The sequence below is a fragment of the Peromyscus maniculatus genome, chromosome 4 (assembly GCF_049852395.1).
Source record: "Peromyscus maniculatus bairdii isolate BWxNUB_F1_BW_parent chromosome 4, HU_Pman_BW_mat_3.1, whole genome shotgun sequence".
In the NCBI taxonomy this organism is placed as follows: domain Eukaryota; kingdom Metazoa; phylum Chordata; class Mammalia; order Rodentia; family Cricetidae; genus Peromyscus; species Peromyscus maniculatus.
In genome coordinates this window covers 79,289,850-79,310,484 of record NC_134855.1, presented here as the reverse complement: position 1 = coordinate 79,310,484, position 20,635 = coordinate 79,289,850, and the positions used below count along the sequence as shown (strand labels likewise).

The 20,635-nt window shown below is 42.4% G+C and overlaps 1 protein-coding gene and 1 long non-coding RNA gene across 5 annotated transcripts in view; one reads left to right on the top strand and one right to left on the bottom strand.

Annotated features, from left to right (window-relative positions):
* LOC143272935 (uncharacterized) overlaps positions 1-15,564 on the top strand; it is a 40,130-nt gene extending 24,566 nt beyond the window's left edge. Inside the window, exons 3-4 of the long non-coding RNA XR_013050617.1 lie at positions 12,013-12,154; positions 12,917-15,564. This is a non-coding gene — a long non-coding RNA (uncharacterized LOC143272935). The remainder of the gene's footprint in view (positions 1-12,012; positions 12,155-12,916) is intronic.
* On the bottom strand, positions 174-20,587 carry Apip (APAF1 interacting protein). 4 transcript variants are annotated; one of them, XM_006983630.3, is made up of 7 exons: positions 20,427-20,587; positions 10,070-10,170; positions 5,883-5,931; positions 4,293-4,410; positions 3,453-3,588; positions 1,097-1,264; positions 174-351 (listed from the first exon to the last, which is right to left on the bottom strand). In XM_006983630.3, the coding sequence occupies exons 1-7, from the start codon at positions 20,478-20,480 to the stop codon at positions 252-254; spliced, it is 726 nt and encodes a 241-aa protein (XP_006983692.1). In that variant the 5' UTR covers positions 20,481-20,587; the 3' UTR covers positions 174-251. The 4 variants fall into 4 exon arrangements, with proteins under 4 accessions (XP_006983692.1, XP_076426286.1, XP_042131749.1 ...); XM_076570171.1 differs by having other exon boundaries at positions 5,883-6,215; positions 20,427-20,573; XM_042275815.2 differs by lacking the exons at positions 5,883-5,931; positions 20,427-20,587.
* Between the last annotated feature and the right edge of the window lie 48 nt (positions 20,588-20,635).

Genomic DNA, 20,635 nt, shown 5'->3' with positions numbered 1-20,635 from the left:
AAAGGCAAATATTTTGCTGTTACATGCTTTAAAATAAGCAAATACCAAGTAAAAAGTTTTTATTCCACCTCTCTGCCACCTAAAGCTGTAAGAATATAAGCAAATATTTAACGTGGAGGTGATTAATGTGACCATTGGGAGATTTCAGTGACAAATGAGTGGCATCGAGAGCATTTTCAACTCTTTTAAAAGCAGTCAAGTTTTATTTAAGCCATATTTAAGCCTTGAAGATATTTAGGCATCCACTTGGCTCACACAATTCCATTTTCTCCGACTGGGAGCTGCGTTGGGTCCATTCCCATTTTCTTCATGGAGACAGCAATGTCAAACAGGTAGTCATAGCACTCACACCTGCGGAGGAGGAAGAGGCAGAAGGACTGAGTGGGTCAGGAGAGAGCTTCCGGCAGTTCCCACCACCACATCTCCCAGCATGAGCTTTGCTTTGTTGCTACATTTGCTACTGAGTTCGTACCAAAAGTTTCCTACTTTGACCCCAACAATTTTCAAACATGCAAAGGAGTCACACTGAATTGCACAACTATATCATTTACTTCTCAGGAAAGATACTACTCACATGAAGTTATATTTTTTATTATGTGTGGTTTTTATTTTTTTTTATTTTTATTTTTGTTTTTTGTTTTTTTGTTTTTTTTGAGACAGGGTTTCTCTGTGTTGTTTTGATGCCTGTCCTGGAACTCGCTCTATAGACCAGACTGGCCTCGAACTCTCAGACATCTGCCTGACTCTGCCTCTGCCTCCTGAGTGCTGGGATTAAAGGGGTGTGCCACCACTGCCTGGCATGTGCTATATTTTTTAAATAAAAGTTAAATTATTTAAGATCTGTGACTCTTTTCCTCTGTAGTAAACTTCACAGTGCCTTTCTAAATCAGAGCCGACCTAGTCAATATTTCCTGATGATTCAACAGAGTAAAAATCGGGTCTCTATCAGTAACAATGACAGATTATTGAAGCTGAAACCAGTTGACCAACAAACACATGAAAAACTTGTATTTCATTTTAATCCTAAAGCGTGTTAAGTTCATTTTCACATTTCTGAGTGTGATTTGTACCAAATATTCTCGGAGTTCAGTCTTACATGGTTTTTGCTTTCTCCCACGTCTCTCCCCACACGTACACCCCATGACGCCTGACAAGCACTGCACAGGAGTCGGGGTACTCATCCATCGCGTGAGCCATTCGTTCCTTGAGGTCTTTTTCTTCAGGAGTGTTCTCGATAATGGGGACCACTAACACATCATCATATCTGTAAGACAGAATGAGACATTTTCTCCCACTAAAACATCAATATTCTATTGTAATTTTTCCTGTTAGTAACCAGTCGGACACACTTTATATCTAAACAGCGCTCCATGTCTTCAACTTCAAAACAAGATGCTGCAAGTTATTCTGTGTATCTTGTATAAACATCTATATCAAGAGATACCTTTGGAATTTGGCAGGCATCCCTGAGTTTAAAAAGTAGAAATCTGTACAGTAGAGCAGAACCTAACAAAGAAATCAAGATCATACAAGCATTTCCTTGAAGCAAAGATAATCAGAACATTTTAAACATGAGATAGGAAATGATACACCTCACACACAGAAGGGCAGAAGAGATGAAACACTGAACTATATATTACATAGTAGGAATATTCCCCAATATAAAAATCACTGTGTTTCATCTCTGCAGAATACCAAAATATCTTGACAGGCAAACCAATCAATGCAGGTGTGGTTTGTGGCACCAGGATAGAAAGAACCATCCAGCAACAATTACCAAGGTTATGATAATCCTTTCAGAATAATCTCAAATCTGCTGCATTAGAACTTCTGTTTCCACCTTTTTTCTCAGTAAATTCATGAGTTAAAGTCAGAATGTAATAATGTTCATGCAAGCAACTTCACCACAAGTAAAACTAGGTCCGTTCTTGAGGTCACTTGTCACCAGTGACAGCTCAGACAAGTGTTCCATTGTACATGGTTTTCCCTACACTGCCTTTTCACCAAAGCAGTGAGTAAACTTAGCAAAAATGCTCAAAGTGTTATCTGAAAGACCACTTTCAGGAAGGCAGAGACTAAGCAGCTATCTTGTGATTAACAATTTGGGCAACCATTATTGTAGTAGTATAGACTTGCTCGTGATTCCACTGTAGTTGAGACAGAAGTAATTATACAATACCGTAGTGTAGAAGAAGTGAATTGCTGGGCTCACATCTTTCCCAAAACTAGCCAAAAGAGCGACAGACTTATATTTTCCTATAGCATTCACCACACAGTCAGAAATAATTCCAGGTGCAAAGTAACTTCAAAGCACAGTGAGGCCAGAAAACAAATTCAAAGAATCCGTCATTTCACCAACACGATACTGATCCTCACAAGTTAAATACAAAACAGAGCCATGGAAGTCCTCTGATTGACTCTCAGTATCCTCTGCACTCTAGCAGAGGCATGTTGCTTCCAAAATGGACCGCAGCTACAGTAACACACGCTCACCTCACTGGTAAGGAGGGGAGTTCAATGCTGACTTTGTTTTGCTTAGCTCTGCTGCTGAGGACTGAACCCAGGGCCTCTCAAGTTCTCAGCGCATACTTGAATGCTTTAATTTTTACCTTTTGTCCATAATTTTCATAGTGCCGAGGAAGGCGCTAGGCACACGATAAATAGGAAATCAAATGAGATGAACTTTCAGCACACTGGTTTAAACACACCCAACCTGTTCCCCGAAGTCACAGTAAGACACTGCTGTGGTGTCTTTAGTAACAGGGAACACTTTCCTGTGAAGGGGGGAGGGGAGACCAGGCCTCACTGGAAACCAGGAAGGGTGAAGGTTCAGAAAAATGCTACCAACTAAAAGCAAGGCTCAGCTTGTACCTGGACAGTGGGAACCTATTTCTTCAAGTCATTCAAGTCTAGATTTACGAATAATGGCTACATTTTCGCGGGCTGGTGGACTTACTTAAATTTAGAAAGAAGGTCATTGTTCTACACTTTTATGTCACCCACATCACAAATTCTGAAATATAGTCATTTATCTAATTAAAATGAATAGGAAGTTTTTATAATTAGGAGCATATTCTAGAAATACATTAAATCAATATAACATTTAATGGTAGTCCAGTTCAAGCTTCCTGAAGACAAAAATGGAGGTGAGATCTTGTTTTCTCAGTGCTGAAAACAGGGGCTACCCTTGCCCATCTTGATAGAAATTTTAGCCTAGACTTCTGTTCATTTTAATGGAGCAAACATTCCATTATTCATGTTGCTAATAATTCACCCTGGCTGGGGAAGGGAGGAGGAAGCCGTGTTACTGAGAACGCATCTGAAAGTACATTGTTAAGTAGGGTATTACTGAACACAGATCCCACTGTACCTCATTATAAAAAGATCGTGGCCTGACTTATCAAAGAGAAGGAAAAAAATGTAAGCCAAATAATTTAATAATAAAATCATACCTGTAATACCCTCCTGAGGTACATTTCCTTATTCCTTTGATCATCTCTTGATGTGTAATTTTAAACTCCCGTCCTGGAAACAGAAGGGTGGCCATGACAGCAGCCTTAGAGTGGGTATGAATCACTGCACCTGCGCCTGCAGGATGAAGAGGCAGCTGCTCAGTGAAGAGAATTTAGGTCTTTAAGAGAAAACCAACATCTATACCTACGCACATTATGTATGCATATGTTCCATTATGGACTTAACATTTCTGCCGTAGGGAAAAATGGTGGTGGCTAAGAAGTGTCCTAGTCAGTTTCTGTTGCTGTGACAGAATGCTGACCAAAGCCAACCTGGGAAAGGAAAGCGTTTGTGGGGTACACGTCCTGGATCACAATCCACCACTACGGGAAGTCAGGGCAGGAACTCAGCAGGGACGTGGAGACAGGAACTGAAGCAGAGGCCAAGGAGTGCTGTCGACTGCCTGGCTCTCATGGCTTGCTTAGCCTGCTTCCTTATACAACCTAGGACCACCTACCCATCAGTGGCACTATTCACAGGGAGCTGCGCCCTCCCTCATCAGTCACTAAATCAAGAAATGTCCCTAGAGACCTGCCTACAGGCCAGTCTGATGGAGGCAATTCCTCAGCTGAAGCTCCTCTTCCCAGGTGACTCTAGCTTGTGTCAAGTTGACAGAAACTAACAGGCAGGTGGAATAACAATGGACCTTCTTCAGAGGCTGATGAGAGACATGCTTGTACGTCTTAGATACTTGCGAGCTGTTAACTAAAGTCATAATGACTATTATTTAGTGAGGCCAACTCTGCAAATGTTCTTTAGACCAACAACTTTCTGCATACCTCTCATGGTGTAAGCATTCATGAAAAGAGGAGTACACTGGCTTTTTTTTAGCTTTTTAGATGCTGGAGGCCCACTTATGTCCTGTTCATTGATGTCACAAACAAACATATCTTCTGGCTATTTAAAGAGAGAGAAAAAGAAAAGAAAGTCTTAAAATGACAATTAAAATGTCTCTACTTGGCATACTTAGACAGTATATGCATGTGCAAACATGTTTAACATTCAAATTAAACATTCATGTTTGATTCCCCAAAATTTCAGTACCAGGAAAAAAAATTAGTTTTATAATGTGATTAGAAGTGATGGCTCAGTGGTTAAGAGCATTGACAGTTCTTCCAGAGGACCTGGGTTTGGTACCCAGCACCCACATGGCAGCTCTCAAACATCTAACGCCAGTCCTAGGGGACCTGATGCCCTCTTCTGGCTTCCATGGGAACTGCATGCACATGGTACAGATATATACATGTAGGCAAAACACTGATACACACAAACTAATAAAATAAAAAAATAAAGTTTATACTATCAAAAACTTTCTTGAGAGTTTTTAAAAAATCACTTTCTTTTAGAATCTGAAGGCTAAGATTGGATGTAGAAACAATTATGTATGTAATGATGTTGCTGTCAGTTCACAGACTTTGGCCTGCTATTTTGCAACTACTTTTCCAGGAAACCACATAAAGAAATCAACAGACCCAGATGGATGTTAGGACTTTCTTACCCCTTAAGAAACTTAGTAATGATGTTATTCTTCAAGTTTCAGGAGTGTGTTGACCTAGCTTTTTCTTAGTAATGCCTGCATAGTTCTGATTGCAACTTGCACATGCCAGGGCTTACCCCAGACTACAATATAAACTTTCACTAAGAGAGCAACTGTTCTTTTTTCTTGGAATTGATCAAAATTTTATATATTTGGTTAGATTTGGGGTATTATTCTAGCATTGACATAAAATGCCACTTCTCAAATTTTTAAGAAACAATAAATGGATTTCCTCACTTTAAATTGGAATAGCTTTACAACTGAAAATGTGACTCAGTTGTGTGGCCTGAACCTATCAGTAGGCCCAGCTCACTGGGCTGACAAAGGAGGGATGAGACTGCGCTACTCACCGCTGCCTGCTACAGCTTCCTGAACGAGATTTTGAAGATCTGTTTACTTTTATGTTTGCCTGCATGCATGTATGTACACCATGTGCATACCTGGTACCCTCAGAGGTCAGAAGAGGAGCTTTAGATCCCCTGCAACTGGAGTTACAGGCAGTGGTGAGTCACTGTGTGGGTGAGAACGGAGAACCAAGCCCAGGTCCTCTGCAAAAGCAGCGTGTGCTCTTAGCTGGTGAGCCGTCTCTCCAGCCCCGATGAGAGTTTAAAAAACATGCTGGATACGTGGAAGATACTTGCCACCTTAAAAAACATTTCATAATCACTCAACAAATATTTAATAGTTACTTAGCGAATGTTTGTTGATTAGCTATTGAAATGATCACAACAGAACCACCCTTCAAAACTAACCTCACCTTTTAGAAGCAATCCCACTTCATGGGATGGCGGTTAAGGAAGGGACAGAGGCTTAGGAAGGATCCTTAGCGTACCTGAATGCGCTCCTTTTGTACGCCTGAGGGAGCAATGTAGATTTCATCGCTGGCAACACAAAATATAGAAATTGGTTTTTGTTTGGCTAAACTTCCGGTTTTGAACAAAGAAAGTGTATCCTTGCAGTCTAAGCACTAATGTCCTCTTTACATCAAGCCCCAAGCGGCTGCTTGGTCGAGTGAAGGAGCTAGGGTGCACAGAATGAGTTCTAAGCGACTTTGAAACACCAGTGGCCTAAGAGAACTCGTGGTAGTTGCTTTTGTCTTTCCTGCTTTCACATATATGTATTTCTTTTCACCAGGCAAAAAAATTTGTGGTAGCCAGACCACTATCTAGAGGAAAGGTAAATTTGAGTATGTTAATTATTTAGCACTTTTGGCATGAATGAACAGAACTTCAGTATCCTATGTAAAATATAGTTAACTCTAAAATCAGGAAAAATATATGCCTGACTGAGAACATTTTTGCATCGTAAACAATGAGGTTCAAATTTATTACATGAAGTCATGAAGCCCAGAGCCCTCTGGTGGACAGTTTGCTAAATTACAGCATTAACACTCAGAATTTCCTCTATGATAGGCATGCAAATCTTGAAAATTATTTGGCAATTAAATGATCACAAAAAGTTAGAGATGAAAGTAGGGTATTGAGTGTGGTTGCATATGCCTATAATCACAGCACTTAGGAGGCTGAGCAGAGAAAATCATGGGTTCAATATCAGTGAGGGATATGTAGTGGGCAAATATCTGAAACAAAATAAACACACAGAGAGAGAGAGAGAGAGAGAGAGAGAGAGAGAGAGAGAGAGAGAGAGAGAGAGAGAGAGAGAGAGAGAGAGAGAGAGAGAGAGAGAGAGATGCTTTTTGTTATGAGTGTTAGGCTGAGATCTACACCCTGTACCATTTCCCACAAGGTCCTCAATGGTGCTGTCAAATGTGACTTGCAACATAATTTCCAAATCTTCCCATTCTCTCCACTCACAGAAAGGTACTTCTCCTCACTTATCAGTTTCAGTTCCAGAGCATATTAATGAGCAGCCACAAAACCAGAAACCAAGGGAACACAAGCACCCGAGACTCTAGCTTTTACCACACAGGCAGAAATGCACAAAGGACAAATATCAAAGCTTCAAAGTGAAAACGAGGATGGCCTATATGAAGCTGTCAAAATGGTCACTACAAAATGTGCGGACATGGAACTGACAGGCGGGTCAGGGAAGCAGGAGTTTCTCAGTAAACTAAGGTCTAGATGAATGCCTGATAGCTGAGCAGAACCCAGGAAGCAGTGAGCTCGCGCCTCCATTAGGTGTCCCGAAGCTCAGCAGTGCTCAGTCTCTGTTGTATGGACAACAGTGTGGCAGGCCTCCCTCCAGAGCCAGAAGTCCCAGATCCTCGCCAGCCTGGGGATCAGAGAAGAGGGTCTAGTTGTACTGTGTGCTTGGACCGTTGTCTCTGGAAATGGGAATTTAGACTTCCTTCAACTTCGAGCCATTCAAAGGTAAGCTAAGTAAGCTTTTGACAGCAATACTAACACAGAAAGAGAAATACAGGAAAAATACAAAAGTGACAGCTTTTGTCTTAGGAGATAACACATAAAAGACTGAAGAAAAATGTGTGCTTGCTTCTATAAGCCGCAAATAGAAAGAACTTGGGAGTTCCAGAGAATGAATTCTGGAGTTTATTTCTCTATACTCCGTGCTCTTTCACTCTACGACAAACAAGAGTCCCTACCACATCTGTGTTCAGGTGTGTCTATTGTTACTCACCCTCTGGTCATTAGAGATCACTGAGATACTATGTCTCAATAGCTCATCTACAATATGTGCTTATCAAATGTGATTCTAACAGCATGCATCAAGCTTAGGCTGGCACATATCCATGAAAATAGGAAATGGTGAATCTGAACATCACAGACCAAGCCTAAAGGCCATGGCTGCTGAGTGTCATGGAATTACTTTGATGACTCCTATGTGTGTCCTCACTTTCAATCCCTATGCATGTCCTTGCTGTCATATACATGTATGTGTATGAATACATGTGTGTACACACACACACACACACACACACACACACACACACACACACACATCCTGGTACCACACCAGTCATGTAAGCTGGGGTGGTATTAGCCAAATCTTGAAATCTGTCAGTATTTCTATATTCCCCAGGACTTTATTGTCTGTATGATTCTAGAACATTATCTACTATATTTATAAGTCTTTTCAAATTTATTTGCACCAAAAGTCAGGCACAGAAGACAAAACTATTATCAGAAACACGAAGATGAGTAATGGGGACTCATAAAGTCATTTAAATATTAGGGATAACATTCAATATTTTACTAAAATTACCTGTTTTAGTCTGTAAGCACAAACTGAAAGCCAAACAATGCCTTAAAACTTTACTCCTTCCCATTTGTGGCCTCTAGGGGGAGCTCCCTGCCCATTAAAAATAAGGAAAAACTGCATATGATGCAACTTCCTATAAATTGATTGCAGTGCTATAAAAGCCATTACCTATTAAGAGATGTGCCAATAAATGGTTTATGTTGGCCACACACAATCAGTGTGTAGAATAGTAAAGTTTTTCTAGAAAGAGAAGTCCTTTACAATTTCTTGCTTTAAAAAATTTTCTTTCGTTTTCATTCTACTCATTTTACACACACACACACATACACACACACACACACACACACACGCACGCACGCGTGCGCGCATACACACACACACACACACACAGAAATGACTATTTTAGCTCAGTTTGGTAGGAGTTCTATTATGTACAAAAACCATTCTCTGTACATAAAAATAAACAGTAGTTAGCTAAATACATTTAGAACATGATTTATTATAAATCATATACCAGTAAAACACAGGCACTCAACTTTTAAATAGAAAAGTGAAACAGGAACAACTTATTAATAGTTTCAGGTACATTGTGAAGAAGACAACTTGAAAATTTAGGCCAAACCACTGTGTGTGTGAAGGTGGCACAACGCTGAACTGACACATTAGCAGCTGGGGTGACTGCTGGTGAGGGGCAGAGGGTCGTGTGGGCCCAGCAGGGAACACGCTGCATCTGGACTCTGAGAGAACCTTCTAGTCACCACCGGACAAGCTGTTCACTAAGGCACCTTTTGCTACTTCCCACTATTGAATCAATATTTCATGAATTACACTGTAATTTGAAGCAGATGAAATTACAAAATCATCATCGTGTGGGATGTAATAAAATTCCTTTTGTTTAAAATGTTCTGATTTTATTTTACAATCCATTTACTATTATGAACTGCAGACTCCTTGGGATACACACACACACACACACACACACATACATACATATGCATATGTACACACACATATCATGTACATACATATTCAACATGTTTTAATAGCCCAATTTTGCTAAGGAAAAAAGGTAAATTGGAATATAGAAATAAAGTTCCGTTACTTAGTTTAACACTCAGCCTCCAGACAGCAATATTCATAAGGCATTTCAGGAGGAATACATTAGTCCTACTTCAGGACGCCTCAGGAGAATGAGGCTTCACCTTGAGAGTTATTACCCACGGTGTGTCTATTCCTCATCTGCTCGAAGACAAGACATCCCTGAATCCAATGAGCACTAGAAAACGATTCCTTCTTTCTATTTTAAATCCAGTGCCTCAAAGGAGGAAATATCAGCAGGTGCTATACCCATTAATCATGATATTTCTGCCTAGAATAGTACACGGCTTGTTTCTGAACTCAGTAAACATGGATTTTTAAATTTTTAACCATTAATAATCTATATTTAAGTGACTTCAAAATATGTCTCTGAACTTTTGAAATAAATCTTTGACTGTCTAGAGAACAGTATAAAAGTCCAGAAACATGAACATACTTGGTGGACTGTTACCTACCTTCAATATTCCAAAGAGAGAGAATCAAATTATTCCAATTAGCAACTGGGATCCAAAAGCCTTCAGTGTTTATTATGCTATTGCTTCTGCTCCTTGGTTCCGTTGGGTTATGCAAACATCCATAGATCATTTAGAAAGTAAACAGCTTCAGTATCACATTAAACTGACTATCAGCTGGGTTTGGACGCGCCATCTGTGGTAAACTGACTATCAGCTAGATTTGGCCAAACCATCCATGGCTTGATGAAATGGAGAACTCCAGAGCTGAACTCAACTGGACACTTACCCATGCTTCAAGCTAATTCCTCCTCCGGTGCCAGTGACCCAGCCCAGATGATAAAACTGTTTGCAAAGTTCTGGGATCAGGAATCTGGGGTGTTCCTTGTCCTTAAACAGAAGAGAATGACTTTTTAAATAGACTCTTTAAATTGTGTATTCCAGCAGGCATTCCTAACAAGAAACCACTTAAGGACATTCAAGGAAATCGACCTAAGAAAAGAGGTAGTTAAGGAAACAAACACATTCTGCCCATAATATTTAGAAAATGGATTTACTTAATTATTTGGCAACCTGGGATTGGTTAGTGTAGGGGTCTATAGTCTAATGCAATGGAACAAGCTGTAATAATAAGGCAGGGAAATGCCAGGGGCCTATGACACCCGTGTCAAGAAAAAGACAGTGGAACCTAGTTAAAAGGAACATGCTTCAGGCTACACGGGAAAGTTATTCACAGAGAACAGCACACTAGAACACCATACGTGAGACACTGCCCTTGTTATCTATCCAACAGTCTGTGCTGGCTCAGTTTTATTTTTATCTTACAAATGCTCTGTTTTCCAAAATGATTTTAATATCTTCTCTTATTACAATTATAATAAACACCCACTATGAAAACTAAAATCAAGCAAATAACAATAAGCAAATCCTACTCAAAAGAAATCATGATTCTTTTTCATGAAGGCACTTTGTTTAAAGGAGCATATGAATAAAGGCTGAGGGAAACATCAAGCTGCATTTATATGTGTAACTCCAACAATTACCTCTTTAGAAAAACGATGTCATTTATTTCCTCCTGGTGTTTTCTTAATAGTTTACATTAATGGAAACAAAAACAAAGTATAATGAACTTCATTTTGTCAGTATGATATATAGCATTACCTTGAAAATAAAGAACTGCAGATTAAGTCATTTTTACAAATATTTCAAAACAAATTGCTGAAGTAGAAAGCAGGATTTCACAGGGGTTGTGAAAGAAATGAGAGCGGGACATCTTGGGAGCAGGGAACCTCAAAGCCAGGATTCTCTTCAAGGCACCTGAAAAAATTCTGGGGACCCGGAGCTTCAATTCTGATATCTGGACAGGCATTAGAAATCCAAGATACACTCCAGATTTGCACCACACAGAAAATCCCCATAGAAACTCAAGACTCAGTGGGCTGCATTCTCAAGGAAAAGGCAAACAAACAACCCTTGCTATGGAGAAAGCACAGTGAATAACTGGACGGCTGACTCGGCCCTGGGTAAAGGGGTTAATCATTCTTGAGGCCAGAGAAAAATCATTCTTTCAACAGACTGGATCCTAAATAGCTGAAATTGTGCTTTCCCAAATTTGCTTCTGATTCTCATTCTCTCTCCCTCTCTTCTCTCTTCTTGCATCTCTCTCTCTCTGTCTCTGTCTCTCTCTCTGTCTCTTTCTCCACACACACACACACACACACACACACACACACACACACACACACACACACAGATAGTTTTAGGTAAGTATTACAAATGATTGTTGATGAAGGGGCCTTCAAAATATAAAACCGAGAGCATGGGAGAAAGCTAGACATTTTGTAAAGCTCAGATGAACACAGGCTTAACAGTTAGCAGGGCTGACAAACTACATTATGTTTAATTCATTGTTTACATGATGCTGAATGTGCTGGCTAGTTTTTATGTTCACTTGACACAGGCTAGAGTCATCTCAGAAGAGGGAACCTCAATTGAGAAAATGTCCCAAGTGACAATTGATGTGGCTCAGCTCACTGTGGATGGTGCTGCCCAGGGTGGGTGGTCCTGGGTTGTATAAACCATTAGGGGCAAACCAGGAAGCAGCACTCCTCCACAGTCTCAGCTCCCGCCTCCAGGTTCTTGCCTTGTATTCCTGCCCTGACTTCTCCGGATGATGGACTGCATGCTGTAAGCTGAAATTAACCCCTTCCTCCCCATGGTGCTTTTTTTCAGGTTTTATCATAGCAATAGAAACCTTAACTAAGACAATGAGCCTCTCTTTTACTCAGCCATTCAATGAGAATACCTTGAGGAATAAAATGAGATAAAATGAAGATAAAACACATAACACAAAGATGAAGGGATGACTCAGCAGGTAAGAGCATGTATTGTTCTTGCGGAGGACCAGATTCAGTTCCCAGCACTCACATCAAGTGGTTCACTACCACCTCTAACTCCAGCTCCAGCGGGTACTGAAGCCTCTGGCCTGCTTAGGCACCTGCATGTAGACCTACCTATACACACACACACACACACACACACACACACACACACACACACACACACACATTTTGCTGGAGTGAGGGTTCAGAGTTAAGGCCGATACCCTCTTGCAGAGGGCTGGAGTTCAGCTCCTAGCACGCATGTCAGGCAGCTCACCGTCACTTGTTACTCCAGTTCCAGAGGACCCCAAACCCTCTGCTGGAGTCCTTGGGCACCTGCGCTCATGTGCACATACCACACAGAGCTGCGCACATATACACTCATTTAAAAACAAAATTTTAAAGTCTCTACAGTAAGAACACTCCCTACAAAACTGTGTGGCACAATACTTCCTTCCTTCCATTTTAAAGAGTTAAAGTTCTTGAACACAAATTAATTGCTTAAGGTTAATAATAAAATGGATTTCTTAACTTTTCTCAACGAAACTAGCCAAAAATGTCTATGCCCCATATAATTTGCTATTTCCTCTTTTTTGGGGGGAACATAAATGATATTTTAATTACATATTAAATACAGCTAATGGGAAGACTCCTGCAGTGTTCCAATCATTAAGACCAAATTTGCGCAACAAATTGCAAACATTACAGAAAACGGTCTATTATTACAGAGCCCCTTCCCTCTTGTCTTTCCCCAGCACTGAAGTATTGGAGCAATTAGCTAGCTTCCCGACGCCAAAGACAGTTCCTGCATCCCCCTCAGCCATTCAGATCGGCAAGACATAATTACAGGGAAGTAGCGGAACCCTGGTGAAGACACTTTTGCTGAAGGTGCCGCCGTCACTCAACCTGTGCAGCCCAAGAGTGTGAACATGGAAACGCTGTCGTCGGAACCGGCAAGGGAAGGCTTAGCTGGTGTCACACCACTGCTCCCTGGATGCCAACAGCACCTGTCAGCTGTCGTCAGAGCTGGCTTTCAGTGAGCATGGTAACTATATGACACGAAGCGAAGGACTCCCCACAATGAACTATTTGCAGAAACACAGCTCTGGTGCAACAGACACAGACTTGGTGACATTCAGAAGATATTACAGGCACTGAAGTATAAAACGCTTTCATGCCGCTTTGAAGACATTTTGCCTTGACTGTCGCAGAAATACCTAGGTACGCCTAACGGGGCTCCACTTATTTCCGTTCCTTGCTTTTCTTTCACCTTAAAACACCAGCACGCGTCTGGACCCAGGGATTCCTGGGAGACTCTGACACAACATAAAATAAACTGTCAGGGGAGGGGTGCCATTCGATGGTAAAGCATGCTTTTTAGCATAAGCAAGGGCCCAGATGTGATCCAGGGATGCTTGCTGGGTGCCGGTTTCCTTATATGGACCAGTGATTCCTAGACTTCCGAATTTCAACACCAGTTTTCTTTCTTTCTTTGTTAGCTGGGGGTGGGGCGCACGCGTGGAGGTCAAAGCATCACTTCCTGGGGTCTCTTCTCCCCTTCTGTCTCTGCGTGGGCTCTGGAGAATGAACTCAGGTCAACAGGCTTAGGCAGCAATTGCTGTACCACTGACTCAGCTCGCAGGCCCACGGGCAGTTTTATTAATTTTAAGAGATGACATGTGGTTGCCAAGTAACGACACTAATTATATTTAACTCTCCACTATCACTGTCTTCAGAAAAGAGTGGATTTTAAACATAAAGACAGCGAGGAGAATACTGTCAGAGTAAAGGCTAATCTTTTAACTTGGATGAAATTAATTGGGGGAAATTCATATTTTCATTGTTCTCACTTTGTAGTCCCAATAAAAAATCTCTGCAGGACTAACATTTGGAGGTAGAAGTTATGCTTTTCCTGTTTGATCTCCTTGCCTGCATTTTCGTCTCCTCCAGTTCATCCTCCATTCTACCATGAGTACTAAGCTAACACAGTACTTTGATCCTTGAGCTTGGTCCCTCAAATCAACAAATGCTCAAATACCACTTCCTTGATCTGTTACATCCCTTTATGTCCTAATTTACTTTTCAAGTATTTTTTTCACTTATTGTTTTATATAAGTCTCTCAGTTCTAGTCAAACTCCTGTTAGAATCAGTTACAAGATAACTCTTGGGGATCACTGCACCCTGACAGTCACACTGATGGTCTGCCCCCATGGCGCCAGGGCTGGCTGATGTGCTAACAGACCACAGCAAAAGTAGTTACTGTGCCACTTCTCAATGAGGCCATAAGATGTGAGGTTTCAGTGCTGGATCTTGGGACTATCTCTCTCTGGGATCACTGGTTCTTTGCAGAGCCAGCCCATGCTGAAGGCCACCACAGCCTACAGAAGTCACTTGGGAGAGCAGATCCTCCTTGTGCGGTCCATCCTTGATGTGTCTATTGCTTGGGCAACAGCCTGAATGCTGCCTCACGAGACCCTGATCCAGAATTCAGCTCGGCTGCTCCTAGATTCCTAACCCTGAGCATCTACGGGACACAATCAGTGCTGTTTTCAACTGTTAGAGTTTGTGGTGGTTTGCTGCATAGCAACAGGTAACTAAGCTATGTTTCTTCCCAGGCAAGAATACAGTTTTCTTCTTACTGTTCCTGCTCATGCTGGACTCCAGTTGTTGCAATTCTCTCAAACCCTGCTGGTTAGCTTTTACTCAAGCAAAATGCAGCTGCTCTCCCTCCAATTCTGTGTGACAGCCTTTGATCTCTGCACTTGTTTCCTGGCATTTATTATATACTTCACTCCTTCACTTAACAAACCCTGAGTGCTAAATACATGATAGGCCCTGAAGACAGAAATATAAGTAAGATAAGATCCACTCTGAGGAGCTTAATCTAGTAAAGAACTTGACAGTCATGGGATGGTAATGTATAATACAAAATGGGTGGGGCATGATGGGAGTAGAAGCTAGAGACAGGGAGGAAAGGCGTGAGGAAGGGTGCTTGAGCTCATGAAGGGTGAAGGGAATGTGCTGTGCAGGCAGATGGGGAGAACTCAGGAGAGGGAACTGGCTACAAATTAGGTTCTGTGGATGAAGTGGGGAGGCAGGGAATATCTGCCTCTTTGAAACGTTGAAAATTTACTTATGTATATAGGTGTTTTGCCTGCATGTATGTCTTGCACTACTTGCATGCCTGGGGCCCAAGAAACCAGAAGAGGGCATTGGGTCCACTGGAACCAGACTTGCAGATGGTTATAAGCTGTATGGGTGTTGGGAATGGAATCCAGGTCCTCCGGAAGAACAGCCAATGCTGTTAACCACTGAGTCATCCTCCCCAACTATTTTTGAGACAGGGTCTCTCTTTCTAAGCCTAGAGGCCACTGTTTCAGCTAGCCTAACTGGCCAGCAGGTCCTGGGAATAATCCTTTCATCTTCCCTTCCAGGGCTTACAGGAATGTGGCCACCGCATGCAACTTGTACGTGGACACTGAGGATCCAATTTAGGCTGGCATGCTTCAGTGGCTACTGAGCTCACTGAGCCATCTCCCCAACCCTCATACCCTGCCTTCAGACACCTGACTATGGTAGTGGAGAAAAGACACTGAAGGGTAGTGAGCACGAAAGCCAAGACCAGACCAGGAAGAAGGCCACAAAATACTTCAGAGATGAAATTGCAGGGGTGACACCGGAATTGGATTTGGAAGATTGAAAAACTGAAGAGTGAGGAAGCTAGAGGGCATGCACAGTAGAAAAATGACGTCATCCAACTTATCAATCATTTGAGCCACCCTCATTATGCCCCTTAGTCACCAATCTCCCCGAACTCTGGAAAAGGAAGCCTGATAATTGGGTCCTTGAGTATCTTCATGCACAGGAACATCACTCCACTGTAGTGTGTTCTGATCTTCTCTATTGCTTTGCTTCAACATTTCCTGGGGACTTTTGCAAATCAGTGTGGACTTTTATTTCAGTTGCTTGAATAAGAAGTGAAGAACCTGGAAATAGCTGATCCCGACCTCAAGCACCAGGAGCAACAAGGGATGCACATAAAGATAAAAGTAGTCACTGTGGGGAGGGGGCACTAGAGACTGCTGGGAAAACGGAAGTGCTGTTGGCAGTGTGAGGACCCTTTGGAGGGTGACAGAACCAGGAGGACGGGAGACTAATGAGCACAGCTGTGGCACATTCCCTAACGACATTCAGCTCCTTGGAAGCACGGCTGAGGGTTGCATGAGGCCCAAGGGTGTCTGTAAATTTAGTCAGCCTTAATTACCCTAAGGAACATTTTTCAAAATTGTTATTCAGTTGTGTGTGTGTGTGTGTGTGTGTGTGTGTGTGTGTGTGTGTGTGTGTGTGTGTGGCACCTGGGCGGTCAGAGGACAACTTGCAGGAATTGGTTCTGTCTTACCACGTGTGTCCTGGGGACATGACTCAGGTTGTCATGGTTGGCAGCAAGTACTTTTCGCCGCTGAGCCATCTCACTGGCCCCCCTAAGTAACAAATACTTTGAAGAATTGGATTTGGAAGCCAGACCAAAGTGGGTTTCATTTACATCATTTAGAAGTAAGTGACATTTGCAGGCATAAAGTTCTAAAGACTCTTTCACTAGTGTTGCTATGGTGGGGAGACCTAGGTAAGGAAACAGACTGAAAAAGTCAATACAGACAGTTTCCTATATATGTAGTAGTAATCATTTTTCAGACACTGTAACAAAATACCAGCGATAATTCACATGAGAAAAGGTTTATTTTGGCTTCGTTTTCTAGGTTCCAGTCCATGATTAGCTGGGTCTGCTATTTAGGCCTTTGCTGGGGTGCAGGGTATTCATGGTAACAGGAACATGGTGGCACAGATGGCTCACCTAATGGCCAGGAGGAAAAAGAGAGAGAAGGTACATAGGGTGTACCGTGCCCTTTGGGGTCACATGGCCAATGACACAAGGATCTCTCGCTAGTCCCACCTTGTACACCGTGTACAGGTGCTTCTACCTTCAAATGGTGCAGACCTAGGGGATAAGCCTTTACCACATAGGCCTCTGGGGACAGTCCGCATCCAAATGATAGATAGGCAGAGTTGGAGGACAAGAAGAGACCGAAGGAATAGGAGAGCTATGGCCTAATAGATAGGTTCTCTTGTGCAGGGGGAGAGATTAGGAGAACAGGGAGGTAATTGCCTTCAACCAGGGGAAGAATGAAGACACAGGTAAATATATGGTACTATCAACAAGAGGAATTGCCAACATTTATTGGGTGCTTATTCTGTGACTGTTAAAACTGTATGGAATAATTCCAACCCTACTATACTAAAAGATGAGCTTGTGTAAGACTACAAGATACTAACGGCAGAGCCAAGATTTGAATCCAGGCCATACGGCTATAGATCCCACTCCTTTGCTTTTAAATTATGCTGTAGATGGAAAAAAGAAATTAACGTTGAAAAGTTTACATCTAACAGCTTTTCCTGTCATTGCAATTTCAGGGGCAACAGGCCTGGAGCCTGTTGAAGATGATGAAGAGAGACTGTAAGGTTCTGGACTAGCCACCTAAAACAGCACAAAAGGCAGCTCCCCAGAGGGACAGCACCCAGGGCAGGACACTATCATGTGTGTAGACTCACCGTATCAGAGAGCTGACCTAGCCTTCCCGCTTAGGAGTTCTCAGCAGCTTAGGGAAGAGACATTCTAGGAAAGGCACTAGTTGCCATATAGTGTAAAGGATACTCAGAGAGGGATGAGAAAGAAAAGCGTGTGTGATGAACAGATAGGGATTGGTCAGGGCAGACATGGCCAGGGTTAGACTGAGTGAAGGTTGGCGGCCTGCTGAGATCAAGGACAACAGGAGGCAGGGATCCAGGTGGCCTTTGGTTGTAGTGTTAGTACAGATCAACCAGGGTCACTGCTAGATGTTAGACTAAGTGACGGCCACGTGCAGCTGCCTCCACCTCCACCTCCACGTTGCTAGCAGGCCCCCACAGTGTCTCATCCTTATAGCTATAGTGAAATGACAAGAACTCTGCTGTGATTCTGAAGTCAGGAAGGGCCAAATGTTTTCCCTCTCCTCAGCCCAGGAAATCAGAGGCAAACTGACTGCAAACATCTACTACTCATTAACTACATGGGCCTTCTCTCTTCTTCAGAACCCTGAAAGAGGGGGAATTCCGCTGTGTCTCTTGGGACTGACCTCTGTTCTAACTCTGCTGTGCTGTGTGTTGTTAATAACGTTCCTGATTATCTCTGACACAAAAGAGCAATCTGGGTCAGACCCAACCAAATCGAACCTTACAGTCACTATTTATAGGAGATCATGACAGATAAGGCAAAATAAAAAAATAAAAGTGATGCCTTCCTGGGTTTTCTCCTCAGGTTTGGCTTTCTAAGGAGTAAGAAACATGTTCTTGGTAAGTTATACCTACTACAGTGTTTTTCTCAATAAACATTGGACAAACTAAGATCACATTTCTTCCATTAAGAAAAGCCTTATATTGTTATATCAAAGGATTCAAACTTATATCTTGTGGACTATGCTGGCTTGTTTCATGCCCTGCTGGTGAAGACCTCCAAGCAGGTAACATGTAGATAAGTCTTAAAAGATATATAGGCCGGGCGGTGGTGGCACACGTCTTTGATCCCAGTACTCAGAAGGCAGAGCCAGGCTGATCTCTGTGAGTTCGAGGCTAGCCTGGTCTACAGAGCGAGATCCAGGACAGGCACCAAAACTACACAGAGAAACCCTGTCTCGAAAAACAAACAAACAAACAAACAAAAGACATATAAATTAACCAAGAGAAAAAGTAGTTAGGTGTCTGTGCTGGCTAGTTTGAGGTCAACTTGATAGGAGCTCTAGTCATCTGAGAGGAGGGAACCTAACATCAATGTAGGGCATTTTCTTAGCAACTGATGGGGGAGGGCTCAGCCCATTGTGGGTGGGGCCATCCTTGAACTAATGGTCCTGGGTTCTATAAGAAAGCAGGCTGAGCAAGCCATGAGGAGCAAGCCAATAAGCAGCACCCCTCCATGGCCTCTGCATCAATCAGCTCCTGCCTCCAGGTTCCTGCCCTGTTAGAGTTCCTGTCCTGCCTTCCTCCAATGATGAACAGTGATGTGAAGTGTAAGCCAAATAAACACTTTCCTCCCCAAGTTGCTTTGGTCATGATGTTTCACCACAGCGATAGCATCCCTGACTAGGACAGGGACCAAACCAGACTTACAGCGAGTTGTTTATTTGATCTGTACAATACTTAGAAACCAAGCAATATTTTTAAATCAAGAGATTTCATACAAAATGTGACTTTCTAGTTTCCCTCAAAAGAGCAGAATTTAATGATGAGCCCATACCTCCACACAGCAAGAAAATGCTAGAGACATGTGATAGGATGTCCAGTCAAGGTGGCCTTAGAGTTGTCTGTTGGGTTTCCTCAAAATCTGTGTCAATAAAATGCTAGGTATTCATAACATTTTTCATGAATCACCATCTGAAACTACCTTTCTCTTTTTCTGTTTATAAAAAATACTTCCATCTTCTTTTTTGTGTGTGGCTACTTTCTGTTTTGGTAAATTCAATCACAGCTCTTGGATCACAGCTTAATTTGCCAATCTGGCAAAATATTTAGGATGAAAAAAAAATCTGTATGTCTATGATGACCTTCACCAAGATTTACTAATTGGGGACATAAACACTTCTGCTATCAAGACATCTTAGCAATGATTCTGATATATTGCTTTTACTTTTCACATACACCTGCCTAGGGATGGCCACCAATGACCTGTGTCGTTTATGAAGATCTCCCTCTCAATCTTGCCTAACTTTAAGGTTTTCTTTATGAATTTGCGAAAAGCCACTTATTCAAGAACAATAATGGCTGACAAATGCTCTGCACTAAAAATTTCCTGTGTTTTATTTTTAATTGAGACCTTTGGTCCGAAGAAAGGCTAATAAAAGGAGGTAATTTCGTGGCTTATCACATAGTATCGAAACTGTTTATTCTTCTAGTTCTGTTGTTCACCATTTTCATAGCACGTAGAAGGCAGGCCATAAGACTGTGGCATGTTTAACTGAAAGAAAAACTGAAAGAAAATGAGCACCCTGCGGGCTCATTTTTCCTAAAGAAGAATCATTTCCATGATCTCCTTCTTCATAATGTCATGTAAGACAGGCCGGGATAGTTCAGGTTGAGCAGCCCTACTAGGGGTAAGGAGGGACCTCGGACTGGGCTGGGGATCAGGCATCCGGAGCGCCTGAAGCGCCACCCCGCGTGCCGTAGACCACTGTCCTTACCTGCACGCCGCATGGCCGCGAGCAACAGTCTCCTTGAGCGTGACAGCCAGACATGGTTCTGACAGTCCGCTCGGTTATCCGCCGCACGTTCTTTCCAGGCCTAAGCGTAATGTATAAACTCAACTAAGCGGCTGAGCGGGCAGCCTCGGGGCGGAGCAAGAGTGAGAGGCGGGACCTGAGAGCGCCTCGCCTATTGGGAGAACCTGCGC